This window comes from Balearica regulorum, chromosome 1, assembly GCF_011004875.1.
Source record: "Balearica regulorum gibbericeps isolate bBalReg1 chromosome 1, bBalReg1.pri, whole genome shotgun sequence".
Taxonomy (NCBI): domain Eukaryota; kingdom Metazoa; phylum Chordata; class Aves; order Gruiformes; family Gruidae; genus Balearica; species Balearica regulorum.
Window position 1 is genome coordinate 30,534,336 of NC_046184.1, and position 19,078 is coordinate 30,553,413.

The 19,078-nt window shown below is 34.9% G+C and overlaps 1 protein-coding gene across 1 annotated transcript in view; it reads left to right on the forward strand.

Annotated features, from left to right (window-relative positions):
- The first annotated feature begins 604 nt into the window (after positions 1-604).
- The window catches only part of IMMP2L (inner mitochondrial membrane peptidase subunit 2), a 475,480-nt gene continuing 457,006 nt past the window's right edge, over positions 605-19,078 (forward strand). The window contains exons 1-3 of the mRNA XM_075742849.1: positions 605-814; positions 3,998-4,135; positions 10,945-11,048. Of these exons, the coding sequence (XP_075598964.1) occupies positions 812-814; positions 3,998-4,135; positions 10,945-11,048 (245 nt within the window). The 5' untranslated portion in view covers positions 605-811. The remainder of the gene's footprint in view (positions 815-3,997; positions 4,136-10,944; positions 11,049-19,078) is intronic.

The window sequence follows — 19,078 nt, forward strand, 5'->3', positions numbered from 1 at the left end:
GTAATTCACTCTGAACATTAGACATCAAAATTTTTTTATATATATGACAAGCATCTGTGAGATTCATGGATTTTTGAGTGAACCCATTCATTAATTTGATACAGAAAAATATAAATATTAAAGAATAGATATATCCATAATATAAATACAAATTAAAGGTAAACTAGAAGAATTCTATATTATAAATATAAAATTTCTCTATAATATAAAGAAAAATATGTAAAATGAAATATTAGAAAGTTAGGACAATATTTCCTTCAGTAGTTTTCACAAATTTTCTCAAACTGATTATGTTTTCCAAGAAAATAGTTAATTAGAGCACATTAAGGTTATAAAATATAATGTCTAAGAGCAGAATATTATCTCCAGGAGTTATAGCTATCTAATGTTTTCTTTATTTTTAAGCAAATACTCCAACCAGAAAATTATCTGTTTTAAAAAAAAAAAAGGTAAGGACCTTTGTTGTGTCTACTCTTTACTACCCTAAATTCTTTCTTGCAACTGCTGTATATGCTTATTATTAATTTTTTCCCTTCTTTTCTCCTAAGACCATCTAAGTATAAGAGAATAAATCACTGCACATTATAATGAAACAGTATTTATCAGTTGAGGATTATCCATTCACATGTTACTGGTAGAAGATAATACTGCAAACTGTGTTTCTGCTGCCTACTTTCAAGCACTTCCCCTGTGGCAATGCAAGACAACTTGAAGCCCCTCTTACTGAAAGAGTGATGAGTAACCTTACGTCTACTGGCAGTTAGATGATGAACTATTGCATGGCAACTCTGCACGTGCATAAACTTATCCTATGGTAAATGCTTGTCTGTGTTTTTTGGAGGGGAAAGCTTATGAAATAGACCTGGCAAAAATGTGCACACTGTTCAAGGAGATGCTGACATGTCGTAACTTATTACCCTTGTGTTAAAAATATTTTGTTATAAAGAAGGACTTAAGGTTTAAGATGGATTTGTTTTGAAGTAGTTCTTCTCAAACTGTTATTTATAAAATGTGTATGCATATATTTACTATCTTTTGCAAAAAAGGACTTCTACAGTGGACTAATCTATAGGCCTCTTCAGTTTGTGTCCTGGGGAAAAGCAGTCCCTTACTATGGGAGATGGGGAACCAGGAAACTTTCAGAATGTAACGTGTGATGGGAAATGAAGGATTCATCTTGGTGTGGATGGGAAATGAAACCAGTGATCAGTTGCCGAAGGAAGAAGGGATTCATTCAGGGCGAGTAGAGAGGTGTCTTCAGCGCAACAGCTGTTGTTGGCTTTGGTGGCTTTGCAAATTGATTGCTTGTAGGGGTGCTGTTGGTGTTTTTCCCTTCGTCTTTATTCATACTGTGGCTTGTAATACTGCATGTGTCCAAACCCACAAAAGTAGGACCTGAACTCCCAGCTTTGTCCACAGCCGCTTAATACTCCCAGTGTTGCCTTGCAAGTGATGTGCTGAGAATGTAGCATTTTGTCTTAACTGTTTTGACCTGGCTGCTAGATTCTGTGTCACTATTAATTAGCTTGTAATTCTGGGAGCATATGGTCGGTCTCCTGTGGATTGTCTGACCAATTACTTTTCTTCAGATACTAGATTTTTCTGTAGATACCAGCATGGGGCTTTCGCAAGAAGTTTATAACAAGATCAGTCAATGGATTTAGTAGAAGGGGTGGGGTGAACATTCATGCTTCATTATTAATGAAACCCAGATTTGACTATAAGGAATTTGAAGACTCTGATTTCTTAAACTTTTGTAAAAATTTCCTAAATCAGTCATATTGTGATACATCGGTCAGGCAATGCCTTTCAGCAAACAGAGTGACTGTAGAGAACATGGTGGATATCTTTGTGGGCAAGATCTCAAAATTGTGTTTTGAGGCTGACGTTGCTGTTAGAGTGGAGGAGGTCTGAGATATGCCAGACCTCATAGCAGAGGAGTAGAATTCCAGCCAGAAAACTCAAGAGTCGAAGTTGAGAATTAGTAGGTTGAGAGAAGGGTGTTAAGGTGTCTAAAATGGTACAGTTTGTTAAACAGTAGACAAACCCCTGATTTTTAGAGGGTCTATTTTTATGTGGAATAAAAGGTAAATCTGTTCCAATTGAGGTAATTGTCTCTTTTGGTGGATTGGTTCTGATGAGGAGTTCTTAAACAATAAGCTGAAAGTAAAGTGTTTTAACATTTGTCTTGAATTGATGAGGGGTTTTTTTTCTGTTTCACAACCTATTTCAGATTCGTCGTGAAAGCTGTTGATGCAAATTGAAAATCTTTTCATGAAATGCGCAGAAAGAAAATTAATCAAATTACAAGCATTAAGTACATTTAGTCTTTTACTAGTTAAACTTGTGTTATAAGCAAGAGTTAAAGCTGATGGTGAAGTATTTGCACTTTAAAAAAAAAAAGTAAAAAAGATTTAAAACCTTCTTAAGAGGAATGTCAGAAGTAGTAGTAAAGATATTCCTGTCTTATGGAAGATAGATATTGTCATTGCAAAGCTATTAATATCTATAAAGAATTTTAGTGAAGAATATGCTGATGGCTTACTTTGTAGAACTGAGTTTCCTCTCTTTAGTGTAATCCTTTATGGAATTAAGTAGCCATATCTGGGACAGAAATACTGCTTTCCATACTATTTCATCAGAGTGATTTGAATTTGTATTTTGCATACAAATAGTTCATCACTTCCATATTTCTGAAAATGCAACAGAGAAAAAATGTTTTCACAATAGTGAAATTCTAAATATTCTGTTTGTAAGAGGATTGAATGAAACTGCATGTATTTATGTTCTCTGTTATTTTGGTTGGAAAATAATTCTGTGTTCTTGAATATAAACACACTGAAAGACTTGAAGTTCAGGGCACAGTCTGTTTTTTCTTTCTATTACTGTCTGTTGGAGTTAGGATGTGATAGAGGGAGCACGGACTCCACACACTCCTCTTCTGTAGGGTCTACCAGGGATTCATTAGGTGGAAACAACAGTTTAAATTGGATTTTCCAACAGGTGAAGGACAACATTTCTTATAATGAGACTGCAGTTACATAAAATAGGCTTGTACCTTTGCAGCCGTACCTGGGTACTCAGCTTGCTTTTCAGAGGTAAAACTAATACAATCAAACAACTTGTGTTTCAGTGTACTTTGTAGGTATTTTTCAAGAATGATCAGTGGTTCAGGGCTAAATAAATACATGGGAGGTAGCATAATAAATAGTGAGTTGGAGTGGAATAGTCCCATGTGCCGTTACTTAGCTGCCCAGTCTGCCGATATGCTTTTAACTTTCTGCTGCAGTGATGAACAACGAGTCATTGTGTTACAGTGTGTCCCTATGGTATACATGATGATTTGAATTGATTTTACATGTTTGCAGTTACCACAAGTGTGGAAATGATGCATTTGTGCATTTTTATGTGTGAAAATATTTAATAAACAAGTGGTAATATTTTGCAAATAGTCAGCTTTTCCTTACGTAACACAATCCATCTTTGGGGGGTTGCAAGTTAATAAGTGTATGGAGATAAAATTATTTACAGAATTCTGGTTGTAAACTCCAAGTGAATGCTCTGTAATTGGTGATTTCAATCTAGTTGATGGTTTGGGGTTTTTTTCAAAAATACATAATTAGGTTTTGTCTGGTTATATCAGTTTGCTTTTTGGCTTAGCTGAACTGTTATCATTGAGTCATTTTTGTCAAGTATTTCTGCTAGCACAGGATCACAAGAAATGGTCAAATTAGCTAAAGGGTAAGTGTCAAGTATCAAGCGCTCTTCTGTAGAGTTCACTTTTAAATTCTGATGAAGGTTTCTGTTCTTTTTCATTCTCATGTGCACATTCTTTTTTTTGTTTTGTTTTTTCACTGTGGATATTGGGAGACCCTAATAGATAATATAATTAATTTAGTCTTAACAGCTCCTTGTTGGATTGCTACAATGTTATTGTTAGTTAAAATTTGTTTTAAAATAACTTTTCTTTTTTTTCCATTTTCTTCATATTTTTCAGATCATGGCGCAGGCTCAAGGTTTGGGGAAGAGATACATGAAAGCCTTTCTTAAAGGTTTCTTTGTTGCTGTTCCAGTAACCGTGACTTTCCTGGATAGAGTTGCCTGTGTAGCAAGGGTGGAAGGCGTATCAATGCAGGTATTGCTGGAAATATCTTTTATCTGTCAGGAAATTAAAAAGTAACTGTCCACTGACAATAACAAGGTGGAAAAAAATCTTTTTCTCAATTGTTATTAAATGATCACATTGTAGTATGGAATAGTTTAATTTTGACTCTGTTAAACAAATACTTTTATGATGTGAAAAGAAAAGCTTTTGAGAACAAAACTTGCCAAAATTCTGTCTCAGTAGAAAGAAAATACATAGATAAGTAGTGAGAGAGATATATTTTTTAATATCTTCCTAGTAATTTAAAAATAAATAGTTGTTTTTTGAGCACTGCCTTTTGACTCTTGGGATTGAATTGATGACTGACAAAGGTTTTATTAATTTTTTAGTAGTTGTATTATAGTAATTGTAAGGCAAAACTGGTTCTTGCTATACTTGCTCTTACTAATGAACAAGTATGGCTCAATTTCAGTAAAGAATACTGAAAATGGCTTGAACCTAATATTAATATCTATGTTTATCTGGATGTAAGTATCAATTCACTGTTTTTACTTTGGTTATACTGAATGTTTAGACAGTCTAAGCAAATAAATATAAATGAGCTGTGTAACATTTAGAAGATAAATACTCATGATAGTGAACAGCTACTTTGTTTTCTCTGTTATTGGGACTTGAAAAATGCATGTTGTAATGTAGTTAGCCAATTTTTGTATTGTTACTTTGCATTTTAAATCATATGCACTCTGTACTGCTGTGCATGACCACTGATAACTATAATTTGTTTTGTTCCAATGTTGCAACATTCCAATTAGCAGAGACTAAGGATTCAATTCTTGGATGCCAAGTCCTGTTTTCTGATTGTCTGAGTAAGCTCAGAATCTTGAAGAGAGGTTTCACAGCAATCAAGACCAGCTGCTGGAGTTTGAATTGTGCAGCATTCACACAGACAAAACTTGGGCTAGAACCTGGGCTTGGCTGATTTATGTTTAATGCTACAAAAAGCATGCGGTGGGGAGGAGGGAATGGCATTGTGCCCTTTGTGGTGGTCTGTAATCTGGTGTTTAATCTCTGTCAAGAAACCTTAGCTGGTCTAGAAGGCAGCTCTCACCTCAAGAACAGGGAACAAGGTAAAATCATCATACTCCAGTAATTCTGCAATCCAAGACCAGAAGTTAGGTGTAACATAAGTTATCTTTGCCCTTTTAATGAATGTTATTCTGAATATTATTGATGACCAATCAAAGGTAGGAGAATCTCAGGGCTTACAGTTGCAGAGCCAGAAATTTGCTCTAGGAAGGAGGAGAGGAGTGGGAAACTGGGAAAAACAGTTTCATTCTCTTTTTACTATCTTCATACAGGAGAAATGCAAATATATAACAGCACCTAGATAAGTACAAAATCAGCCAGATGAATACAGCTCCGTCATTTTCCATCTCCTCAGTTTTTTGCCTCTTTTGGGATCTACAGCCACATGCAGGATTCAAGATGCAGACTCATCTTGGATTTTATGGTTTTGGTGTGTTTTGCTTTTGGTGGGGGTTTGTTGGGTTTTTTTTTCTTTGTTCAGTTTTGCTACTAGTGAGCATGACCTGAACATTTAATTTTTGAGGGATTGGGTTTTTTTAGCATGCCACATTGCCTTTCATTGTTTGGTCTTTTCTGTCTCTGACATAATGTTCTGTTTGACATCCATTCTTGTTTGGATAGTTTTACTTCAGTAGCTGGAAATAAATTTTCCAGATTTCCCTACTCCACAAGTCTATTGAGCCCCTCTGGTCAAGACCTCAGTTTTATGTTTTCTTTGAAGTCAAAGTTTCAAGTGTTAAGGAGTGCTCTGGTATTCTGGAGTGTTTCTTCACCGTGGTTGAAGGTAAACCACTTAACTGTGGTTTATCCATGGAAGATTTGAAAAACACTACTGTTACTTGCTCAGATTTATTCAACCTGACAAAGAAGGATATGCACTGTTCGTAGTGGCTGGGGAAAGCAATATATATTCAGTGAGTGATTAAAATCTAAGCTCTTCCCCTGATGTGTCTGTTGACTAAACATGCCCTCTATTGATTGAAGAATGTGTAGCTTGAAAGCCGACATTTCTAATTTTACTGACATCTCAGTATCTAAAATTTTCTCTCTGGTTTTATTCTGGACTTTAGCACTGAAATAGAAGTTTATTTTAAACTTCTATGTGTATAGATGTTTTTTAGACTAAAAAAAAAAACAAAAACAACCTAACTTTCTAGTGCTTTTAATAAGATACTAATTTCCTTGCCAAGATTTATTAGACACCTAACTAAGTCTGACAGGGATATAATGATAAGGAATATATCCCTCTCTTGCAGAGTAGCTTGAAGGCTGGCCATTGCATTGCAATTCCGTCTATTTACTGTGTTCTCTGAAGAGCGATCTATGTTGAATGTATCTGAAAACTATGGGTATGAGGGAGAGTGAAGTTCAGTCAGCATGTAGTCATATATCCATCAATCGCATGCTTCCAATGATACCTTATTGTCTCAATTTGAAGATATCATGGTATGATTCCCAAGAATTTGTTTGTAATAGACCTCTAAAATGTCTAGCTGGCTTTGTGTACTCATCACTGTGGCTCCTGCTGAGCCTGAAATTAAAAGTTCTGACAAGAAGCAAGGAATAAATCTCTCTGTCACGCTTGCTCTCCTGCTCTCATTCTCTGTTGTGCGCTCTGTCTGCTCACCCACCCACCCTTTCAGTTTTTGTTTTGGACCAGTGTTACCGCAGCTTCATAGTTACTGACAATGGTAATACTTTTGACACCCTGGCAAGCATGCTGAATAAAGGTTCTAATGAAAATACAAATTTTCTGATTTATTCCCAATCAATTAAGACAGACTTCATGCATTTCATTGTCTCAAGCTGATTTTGTGTTTTTACAGTACCTTCAGCCACCTGTCATAATTCTTTCACTTGGGCTGACTTCAGTGTTTACGAGTATTAACTCTAACCTGTAGGGAATAACAGTGAACTATTGCAGTTTATAATTTTAACATTTTTAATTGCTTCATTACCTTCTTTTTCTTTCCAAAATTACAGGGGTTTATAGTCCTTACATGAGGTGGTTTTGTTGCTTAGGGTTTTACAAATTGATGTGCTCATCTAGCATTTTGTTAATAGTGGGTTTCAAGTGAGTTGTAATTTGTTTACAACACTGAATGTGACACAAATAACTGGTAATATGATTTCTTAATTGACTGCTGTGGATTCTTGGTGACTTCTCTTGTAATGGTGGATGTATACTTCAAAATGTTTGTTATCGTATGGACATCTTGGTATCTATTTATGTTTTTTTATATTGAGTTTCATTGCTTGTCTGGTATTACAAACTCTTCATACATAATGATGTGGGAAAGGGAACCCCCTATGGATATATAAATTTGTAAATTCATTAAATCAAATGGACTGTTTTCAAGTGAGATGGAAGATGACAGCGTATGCGCAACTTTACATGTGAGATCTATTGCAAATAGTTCAATACAAAGGATTATAGCAAGTAGCCTGACCAGCAATCTTTCACAAAGCATTCTTGTTTCAGCAGCAAAGATTATTGAATGTTCTATTCCATTATGCATAATTGCAGTTGTAATTATTCTGTGGCAGTTTCTCCTAACTTTATTATTAGGATATTTGTACCTAAGCCTGTGAGCTCATGTGAATATTCTTTCTGTTCCCCAAGCTATAAGCAAGTAAGTTGTGACCTTCTGGTATTCACTAGCAGCATAACAACTATCAAGTTAATCATTATTTATAGTAAAAGGGCATGCTTTTACCCTCCTACTTAGAGAACCTCATGTCCTGTGAGGCTTCATCATATGGCCGGGGATCTCAATTTGCATGCTTTTAGCATTAGATTAGTTAGTAATTGGAAAGAGTGAATGTTTTGTGACTTCTGCACCACAGTTCTAAATTAAGACCTGTGTGTCTTGTTTGTAGCAGGCTATTATGCCAAGAACTTGGGCAAACAAGTTACAATGCTTCAAACTAGAGGAAGGAAGAAGCCTCTGTATTATTTTGTTTCTTGTAGAAATAAAGAACCCTTGTGAGCCTATTTGTTGACTACTTTTTCAGGAGCTGTATTTTTGCTTTGCTAGACCTGAGACCTTACTACTAGTAAAAATGTCATGGGGAATAAGTTGTCTCTGAACACACTGCATTAAATTCTTTCTATGCTTTTTGTTGTGGAATCACAATTTATGTTATTTAAGTTAGAGAAAGACTTGCTGAAGGATTTAGATGATTTTTTTAATGGAAAAGTTGTCTCCTTCTAGTTTTCCTTACCTTTGTTCTACCAAAATAGTATTTTCTGTCTGTGCATTTTGAATATGTCGGGTTGTTTTGGGAAGGATAACATATTCTACTTTGTCATATTTCTCTCAAATGTAATTCTAATGTATAATGAGCTGGATATCCACTCTGTTTGTCAAAACTACATGAGCAATGTATTGTTAAAAATAGCAAACAATATGGTATTACATTTAAAGTGCTTTAAGTTAAAAAGATTATGCAATATCTAAATATATTTAAAGCATTTTCTTTGTTTAAATACAGAAAACAGTAGGAATCAACTGGGATAATGCAACTAGGGCAGTACTGTAAGTACCTGGTGTATTTCTCTTTAAGATGAAGTTGATGTAGTCTTAGTTGAGAGGAAGTTTGTGAACACTCCTGTAAATCTTTTCGAAGTATCAGCTGTGAAATGCATTATCTTTTGGAGCAGTGAGTTTTCATTTGTTTTGACCTTCTCTTTCAGCCCTTTAAGGGAGATACTTTTGAGTACCGAGCAGTTTACTTTGTGAGAATACACCATATGTACGATTCCTGCTTTGTAAGATCGGCCTCTTTGCCTTATATTTAGTAGTAGTACATTTAGCTTCTGGCCCCTATGTGCCTGCATTTGGTAAAATGAGTATGACTGTGAATTGTTTGTGAATTTGTATGTAAATAATTTGTATGTAAAGATACCATGCTTTGGTGGAAGATGCTATGAAGATGGAAAATCATTCCGGAAAATCCTGATTGAAAAAAAAATAATGGAATATATGCTAATTAGCTTCTGGTTTTAATTTATCCGGCTCTTGCAATGCATAGACTCTGGTAGATAAAATACCTGTGGGTGTTAATATATTTATAGCTTAGACTTGGACCATATCTCTGTGGGCCTTAAGGTGATCTGCTTTGATCCGCAAACTTACTGGGCTAGAAATTTGCCCTATAGTCCACAGCTCAAAATGTAACTGGCCTCATTTGCTATTTAACTAAATATATTGTGTCATTTCCTTCCCCCTACCCCGACATATTTATTCTTTTGACCTGTCGCATTCCTTACTGTTCATGTGAATTATACCCACTCAGGATCCCAGCACATTACTGCTTCTTGCACATTGATAAGCTTTTCACAAGTGCCATTTGAACTAGGTCTTTATCAACCGATCTGATTAGCAAAGAAAAGATGAATGAGGAAACTGCAGTAAAGAGAAATCGGCATTTATAAATCACTCGTGAAGTTAAAAATAAATACTAAGTATCCATCCTGGTTTGGGAGCATGGTCTTACTGAATAAAAATACAATGAAATGTAACCCCGTGTAATTACTTGTGTTGAGAACAGTTAATTTCAGTCCTATACCCGGATTGGTTTGCTCATCGAAGATGCAATCAGTCTGGGGAGGGGAATCTCAGCAGGGAAAGGCTGGTGGTACATGTGGAGGGCCAAGTTATATTGTAAGGTGAACTGAAAACCTCTTCTACAACAAAAAAATCAAATTTTAGCAAATATTGCAGCTATCATACTGATAAATAAGGGTCTGCCTAGTCTCAGTACTCTGCTTTATTACATACGTCACCTAACTCCAGAGTCTAAATTAGAGGTCATCTGCTGGCCAGCTTGGACATACTGTAATTGTATTTGAAGAGTCTGAAAAAGCTCATTGAGAAATAAGCTATCAAAAGACTTTAGCCTGGATTACTCTTAAATACTTTCTGTCTTGTAAAAGGAGTATTTGTATTGAAATAACCCCTGCAAAAGTCAATGAAGGCAGTACTATGATGGGCCACTTCCTTCCTCTGCCGTTTCTGATGGGTTAACGCAGAGCCGGCATTGCCCAGGTACCCTGGTTTTGTACCACCTCACACAAAATAATTTTATATGGTTCTATGTACCTCTTAATACTCTGTGCTAATTACTGGGTTATTTTGATGTTGAGATTAGTGAACAGTCTCATTTCACTGTGTGGTTCTGTGGGAGTTTGTGCTTCTTTGTATCCTGTTACAGAAGGCCCACATTTACTGACATGTTGACTGCCAGTGTCAGTATATGCTGTAAATGTAGGGTTTGGTTCTTCCCCTTTGCAAAGGGTGCTGAGATCAGTATTGTTACAAGTACATATTTCATTTTTAGTGTGTTATGCTTATATAAGCAGTAGGATGCCTGCAGAAAGTTTTCTTTTTTTCTGGGAGTTAATGTTCTTGGTTCTCCTTTGGTTTTGATATTAAATGATATCCAGTAAAGGCAATCACTTCTTTTCATCAGGCTTGCCATAAGTATGTATCCTGTGTAATGTAATTTGCATGCAGTAGAGCATTGAAAGATGTGAACTACAGTTTGTCACAAGTTAATGCCATTTAACTTGGCATTTAATAAAGAAATATATTTCCCAGAATACAACAGATTCTTGGTCCTCTTATAGTAAGTGGGTACATTTTTACTGATTTTAATGGATTTCAGCTGTTGGTGGAAAGAGAGTTAGGTGGAAGATTCATAGAGGAAATGTAGATATAACACTGTTTTTTTTCCCTCTCCTCTGTCAGCCTTCTTTGAATCCTGGGGGAAGACAAGCATCTGATATAGTGCTCTTAAACCACTGGAGCATTCGAAATTACAATGTACAACGTGGGGACATTGTGTCATTGGTGTAAGTAATTTTGCATACATTTCAATACATGCTTATATACATGTTGAACCATCAGTATTTAATATTTAATCTAGAATACTGTAAATATATATATATGAACAAGGCACATACAATTTTTAATAATGCATTATTGTTACTCCTATAACCAGTTTTCAAAACTCAGATGTTCAAAGAATGCATTACCAAGTTTTTACTTGAAAGGAATGTGGTGTAAGATAATATGTGATACAGTATATATGTGTACCAAAACTGCCAAGAAAAAAGAGCTGTGAGATACAGAGAAAATAGATAAAAGATTTTGTGGCTTAATGGAGTATACTTGTTAAGTTGTTTGGCTATGCAGTCATATTTATGAGAAAAATAGTTTCTTTACCAATTAATGCTAACTTTTTTTTCCTGGAGAAATCTGGCAACTGAATAAAATTTTAAATAAGATCACAAAAATTCAACCATGTCTATAAAGGACAAATGTAGCAAAAAAAACCCCAACCCAACAAAAAATTATGGGGAGGTCTATGTATCAAGCCAAAAGGTGGCAGTGTTTCGCTGTTGAAAATACTCAAGACTAAGAGGACAGAAACTCCATTTCAGCCTTAATGCAATACAGAAATGGAACGTCAAAGTGTGCATAACTGACACAATGATATAATACATACTCATACTACATGCTTGGATAGTTTAAGCTTAAGGTTTTAGTTTTTAGTGAAATGCACTATATGTAGATTATAACAGGACTGTCTTTGGAAGCTATATTATCTGGTTTCCTTTTTGTCATATATCTCTTCTAATTGTCCCATTTTTTTGCCTACCTCTTCACTCTAGTGGTAATTTGTATGACAATTTTCACTACCAGCTCTTAAAGCAAACTCTCTCATGTAGTCATCTTTTGTTAGAAACTTAAAATTTACTTTACTATCTGTCTTGCTATCTGACATACAAAATTTTCTGTAAATGGTCTAGCTATAAATATGAATTTATTCATGTTTGCAACACCTAATATTGCAAAAGGACTCCAATTTCAGGTCACTTAATGACTGCTTGTAAAATTTGATTCTGCCTGTGTGTGCATCCCTCTGCCCAAGTCATGCTCTGGTGATTGTTTAAAACAGTGAATGTAACTGATTAGTAATTAATAGACTGAACAGAAGATGAGCATGTTGTCTGATCAGAAAACAAAATGAATAGTTTCATTCTTATTATACTTCTTGAAGGTTTGTGGTACCCTCTAAGCCATCTGCATTGATTGCTTTCACTTTGCTGTATGTTTGGGCATGATAACTAATATTTTAGATGCTGTGGGTTTTTTGGTTTTTGTATGTTTTGAAAATTTTGTCTATTATTGATCGAGCTTATTTACACCCACATGGAAGAAGTCACATTGTATTTATGCACTGTACTGAGGTTTTTCTTAATCTTTGGGGAAGTACACTGAATAATCAGACTAGAGAATTCAAAAAGCACTTTAAGAATAATACAAAAGAAGTTAAACAATGTAAAAATAATCTATTGAATAGTTTTGATAAGAAAATACTGAAGGATATTTTATATATCAGTAACAATTTTTAAGTTGTTAAGTACTTCATGATATGGGTTTGTTAGAAGCAGCTTTGGCCTACTAGCTTATTGCAATGTAAAGTTTTTAATGGTGTGGTAAAGACTTGCAGGATATAGTATCTGAATGTGATTTGGTACCCATGTGAGTTGTTTGAGACTTAACTTTTGGTATATGAGGCTTTTATTGTGTAAACAGGTTAATATTTTCATCCTTTTCATTTTGATTTTTTACCTATGATTTCTATAACTCACTAGTGAATAGATATCCTATGTATATGCAAGAATTTTACGTGGTAGTCCTCAGAGGATTTGGCTGATTTAGGCAAGGCATGAACAGGGAAGGCCAGTCCCCCGTCAGTTGCTGCTTTTTCTGTTCCTGTCAGAAATTCAGATGAGAAAGTGTTAGTGTGACTGAGATAAGCAGATGGATATGTAAACCTTCTTTCATATCCTACTTGGCTGCTCTAACATTGATCCACTGTCTCCTATTTGCCAAGTCATAGTAGAAAATACCTATGAGGTTGTGGGAGGGTGGTCTTTTGCACAACAAGAGCTGAGGTCAAATACTCCTTCATGGCAGCTTGACCAGGACCATCCAAGCTCTTTGCTTTCTTCATACCATCAGAAATACTGTGTCATTCCAGATGGGTGCTGTTTCTATCACAACTCTAAAAAGGGATCGTTGAGATCCTAACTGGGAAGGTCCAGTGTAAGTAAGACAGCTAATAGCCGAACCTTGGAGCAGAGAGATGGGTTAGTCTTGGTGACCCTGGACACCCCAAAAGAGGATCAATCAGCCTGTGATTATGCTTGTGATACTGCTTGCAGATCCAAAAATTTTTCTTCTCTCATCCGATCTAGATTTTGATGAACATATATATTTTTGTCATTTGCTGACTTTGATTGCAAATGAGCACCCTGTCCCCAAGCACTTGGTGGTGTTTATGCCTGATTAAGGTATTAAGTGAAGACTGCATGTTTATGGAAACGTGTCATGTGTCTCTGTCATCCCTGTCTCTGCATCTGATGTAGATGTAACTATGCATCACAACCACAGCTGTGAAATTAGGCACTGTGTGTGCACACATGTGCATATACCTGATTCTAGACATAATATCTAGAATGGCATTAGTCCTTAAACGTGTAAAATTAGATCCAGATAAAACTAATGGAGAGAATAAGTTGGTAGCAAAGAATGATTTGTTTACCTGCAGTTTAGTGTTTTACAAATAGTTAAATCTTACCTCAGCTTTGTAGAAAATGTTTTAAGTTAACATTTTTCCTTTTAACTTGAACTCATCCTTATTGACACCAGAATCAAGAGATGTCAATGTTACATGGTATAACTTTTGAACTCACAAATTTAAGTTGCTTCAGAACTAAGGGAAATTAATATCATCCTGAATTTGATCTCTTGATTGAGTGCTTAATGTAGATACTGCTATATTACTGGGACATAATAAATTAAAAATCAAAACAGGAATATATTTTTTCAATAAATTAAATAATTGCCATTATTACATGTTCCATAATACTACTATTAAGCAGATGCAAAAAAAAAAGTGTGTTATTTTCTTTATTTTGGAAATGCATTTATTTATGTCTAAAGAGAGAACGTAGTCGTGGCACATGAGCTCATCTTTAAAAGATAAATGGATGGATATTTTTGCCAGACAGACCTTGATCTTTCAATAACTTTTGTGGTGAAGCAGGCCTTTTGTTTTGTAAGAGCTCTGCTGAGGTAAATCCCAACAGTTATGAAGAACTTTATCTAATATTGCAGAATGAGTTATAGGATGTGTGGGCTTCTCCCAGCTGGTTTTATTCTGTAAAGTTTGAGTGCCACCAGCATTGTAGCTGTAGCAGTATGCATCACAGTGTGGGCTGTGGAGCTCATGCTGGTCCTTGGGAATATATGCTGCAACTGCACTTCCTGGTACTAATGGAGACAGTGCTCTTCTATTGTGTATTAATGGACGTTTTTGCCAACTTACTTATACATAATTTGATTTCTACTGTGTACAAATGCAGGCGTTGTTGTAAAAAGATGTTGCCAAAGAGTGATTCATAGCTCTAGAATTCATTTTGCTTGTCTCTACTGAAAACCTTGCCTCTTAAATGTAAAATCTTACCCTCTTTTTATTCCAAAATTCCTGTCTTAATGTAGAAAAATGTTGTTGCAACATGTAGAAGATTTCAAAATCAGTGTGTGTATGTAGAATGGGTATTTTATCGATATGACAAAATTTAAGTAAGCTTTTGAAATGAACAGTATTAATTCAGACATCTAAAATGCTTTTTAGATAAATAAAAGTTTGGAGGTTGTTTTGTTCTTCACTTGGTTAATAGGTTTTTAACAAAGGAGTTAACAATGACTACAGTAAAAATAGGGTTGTTTTAGATTTTGAATGATGAAATTTTGAGGCTGTAAATATTCAGATACTAATTTTAGCCTTTGGGGGTTATGTTACTTCTGTAATAGAGAGAACACTTTCTCCAAGGTGTCACTGAGAACAGGAACCTACTTGCTGGGTAGATTGCCAGGTGTCCTTCCATTTCTAATTTAGAATGTGTGCTTATGTGTTAAATAAAAATAACTATACTAATGTAATCTGGAAAAAGATTGAGAACCAATGCTGTTTGTTCTGTACATTCTGAATAGTAACATGCTTCTAAAGTTTTGAACTATAATAGCTAAGTGAAAATGGGCAGTATATTTAAAAACATGTTTTTAAGTGTCAGCTGTAATAATAAGGCAATAGATGTTCTTACAGTTTCTTGTGAATTCTTATGTAGAAACATAATTGCTTTAAGTACAAAACCAACTTTTTACATAGAAAATTCCTTGACATTAAAAATAAAAAGCTTTTTTCCTGTCTTCTATCCTGATGAAGGACACTAAGTAGCTTCTGTCACAGCTTCCTCTGACTATAAGATTATGTTCAGGCCTTTCGGCAAATTCCCTTACTTCTGGTAACTGCTAAGTATTTTTGTGTAAGGTTATATGTGTTTGAGCTCTGAAAAATCCAGTGCAAATCAACATTCTGGAGGAAGAATCAAAGTACTGTGCGTGAGATTGTCTCTGCAGCTGTGTCCCTCACTGACATCTGTTCAGAAATGAGAATTGGAAAAGATAGTTGCTGTGATGATTTTATGTGATGGTTCAACAACCTTCATCCTATTCACACAAATCTGAATAATCCAAATTTTGAAGGAATGTGGTCCTGTTCAGTTAATGGAAACGAAAGAGTTCTCAAATAGTGCAAAGTGAATAAATACTATTCATAAAACATCACTAATTGGAATTTCATTAGTAAGACTAGCCTAGTAAAATAAAAATCAGGAAGAAGGTACTTATTGAAGGAACTGCCTTGAATTTGAATCAGTTGTTGTAATTATGAAAAGACTTTCTACTATATTCTGATAGATGTAGCATGAATGGATATTTAATAGTTCTTGCATTATTTTTAAGAGAGCTTCTTCTGACTAAAATACTGAACAACCTTTTACGAATACCTCTGCTTGACCTTCTTAAGTCTTCCAATTTCTATTCTATTTTTGTTTGTACTTAGGTCTCTGTACCAAGTCATCTGTCTTCTGGCAGGTAGGACACTGCAAAGGAGGTTGTGCTGACATAGAAGCTAAATAATCACTTTACTTTCTGTGCCTCAGTGACCTCAGAAAATCTTTTCCTATTCTGTTCTTTTAGCTGGGAAAAAAAACACTCATGTCTTTTCCTGATAAAAATCAAATATATAGTTCTACTTTTATTATCTGCTCTACAATCTATTTATTCTTAGAGTAGATATCATACTATATGTGAGTGTGTTAATACTGTTGGTGAAAGAAAGTCTTGCATCTTGTATTTATAAAGTAAGTAAAATCCATTTTCTAAATAAAGCTTTCAGATACCGTGCACAATTTTATTATGAAGTTTTATTATGAAGTGCTCAGCATAGGTTTAAGTAGGCAATTATTGTGATACTGTAGAAAGTGAGCAGTTGTGGAGGAAAGAAGTTGTTGTTGTTGCAGGAAAGTTTACAAGATTTGGTTGCAAGAATCATTGCTGGAGAGAGTCTGGCTAGAATCTTTTGGCCAAAAAGGAACATATATGGATGTTATGGCTTACAATTTCTTTAATGGTCAAAGTGCAACTTGGAGAATTAAAAATAAATATATTTTCTCTTCTAAGAAGTTAATGATGTGGAAGTCAATTAGATGGCCTGGGCCATTTGTGAAAGAGGTGTTAGTTGATCGGGAAGACTACTGTATTGTAAGTGGTGCCAGCGAGAACTTCATATTCTGGTTGATACTGATTGTGTCAGCCTAATGATAGTACCTTGCTACTAAACTAATTGCTGCTTATTGCATATTTATTAGAGTATCCATTAGAATACTACATTGGAAGTTTACTAAAACCCACTACGTAGATGATAGAGTTAAGCTGATTGGACAAAAGTGAACATTAAGCTTACGTACATTAAACTAACATGAACTAGAATGTGACCAATTGGTATTTAAAAAAGGAGAAATTGTCATTCTATCACAGCACTGTATGTCAGATAAAATTATTAAATCTACATAAGGTACTTGATTGGATATAAGTGGATCTGGAACCTTGCTATAAAATCAGTAATTTTGGCTCTAAAAGCAAATGTTGAGATTTAATAACAGGAGACCATTACATGAATCAGTTTTTTTTATTCTAGTTAGCATCCCTTGAATAAATTTATGGACATCAGTGTGGTTGTCAGAAATTCTATTTAAAATGTGAATTCCTATTAGTTAGAAAATAGTTTAATCTTAATGACTATTAATAAGATAATTCCATCAGTTCTCATCTGAGGTATTGTCTCTAGTGACTGAGGGTACAACTTGGAGAAACTATAAGTCACTATTACTGTGTATTTCACTGTTGGTCTTGTGTTTGGGATTTTTTGCTGCATATAGTCTTTGCTTTTCAAGGGACTTGACAAAAATAATTAAAATCAGATGCACAGTATGTGATATTTAGTTGAATTTACTGCTGAGAAAACTAGCATAAAATTTCACTAATATATTCTAGTGAAAGTGGAGAGAAATTATGATCTTACCAACCTCAGTACCAATTCAGTGGCATCAAGATTAAAACTGTTTCATACAGGATCATCTATTGATCAGTACTCTGTGTTTTAAGTATTTAACTTCTTGGACCATCTGTATTTACACTGGAATAACTGTGAATTATGGTTATGTTGCAACTGAGCCAGATTAGGATGTGAATAATAAAAACAAGTTACATTTGAAGTTTCATCTGAATATATATATGTCTGATTCTTTGGAAAGCAAGAAAGATGGGAGGAAAAACTGGTTCTGTTGTGATGTTTAAATTGTAAAATGATCAGATAAGGTGTTACCAGCTAATTAATCCATAAAGAGGACCTATGTTCTGCTGGAGGAGGACTGTTAACAGTAATTTTCAATCTCAAACCAAAATTAATTTATTTATTCATTTGATGCGTATATTTTTACTTCACTTTTTAGTGATCATGCTTATGAAGAAGAGGAGGGGGGGAAAAAAACCCTCTTTTGTAACAAATGCAGTAACTTTTGCCTGCCTCTATTCAATGGCAAAGGGAGCAGCATACAATAGGTTTTTCTACTGTTCTTGATGATGGGCACTCATAGTATTTTGGAGATCCTGGGTCTTTGTGGACCGCTGCTTGAAATAGTGCAGAAATTACAGCCTTGATTTGATTGGCTGGAAAGCTGTCTCTGATCCTGTAACTCTCTGCCTTACAGTGTGATGGCTGACTGCCCTGCGAAGGTCATGTTGAGCAAAAGGAGCTTGAAACCTGCCTTGGTTTAGAAAAATGTCACATTTACCTTTTGAAAGATTTATAATTTAAATGCTAGGAACTTGCTTTGCTTTTGGCAGAATCTGGTGATATAAATGCCTGCTGCAATGTATGTACAGAAAGGTAACAGTATATTTTTCCTAAACATTTTTTTTCTTTAACCTTAAGAAAATTTGACAACTCTGATAGGGAAATATTTTATATATTTTTTCTCTGTACATTTCCAACTGCTGAAAAGTAATTACTGGTTATTTATGACTGGCATTGCTTGTAGGTACCTAGAGCTAGGAAAGGTTTTACAAGTCAGTGAAGTAGTCTACACAATCTCATTGCTGGAAGAGGCAGGAAATACAATTGTATCAGCAACTAACGGGGAATTCCAACACTCACTCTCTATAGGGTGTTCAGTGTAGACACCTCCCTCTTAAGTAAATTCATACTGAACATCTGTGATGGTATAGGATAAAAAATATCTTGGGTATTCACATGGTTATCCTTGCACAAAAATATCAAGTGTACTTTTGATTATGATAAGTATAGATGGACCATAATTTTTGAATATATACTCAACTGAACTGATAGCTGAACTGAACTGATAGCTCCGAGTTTTAGAAGATTGTTAAACTGAAAGTAAACTGA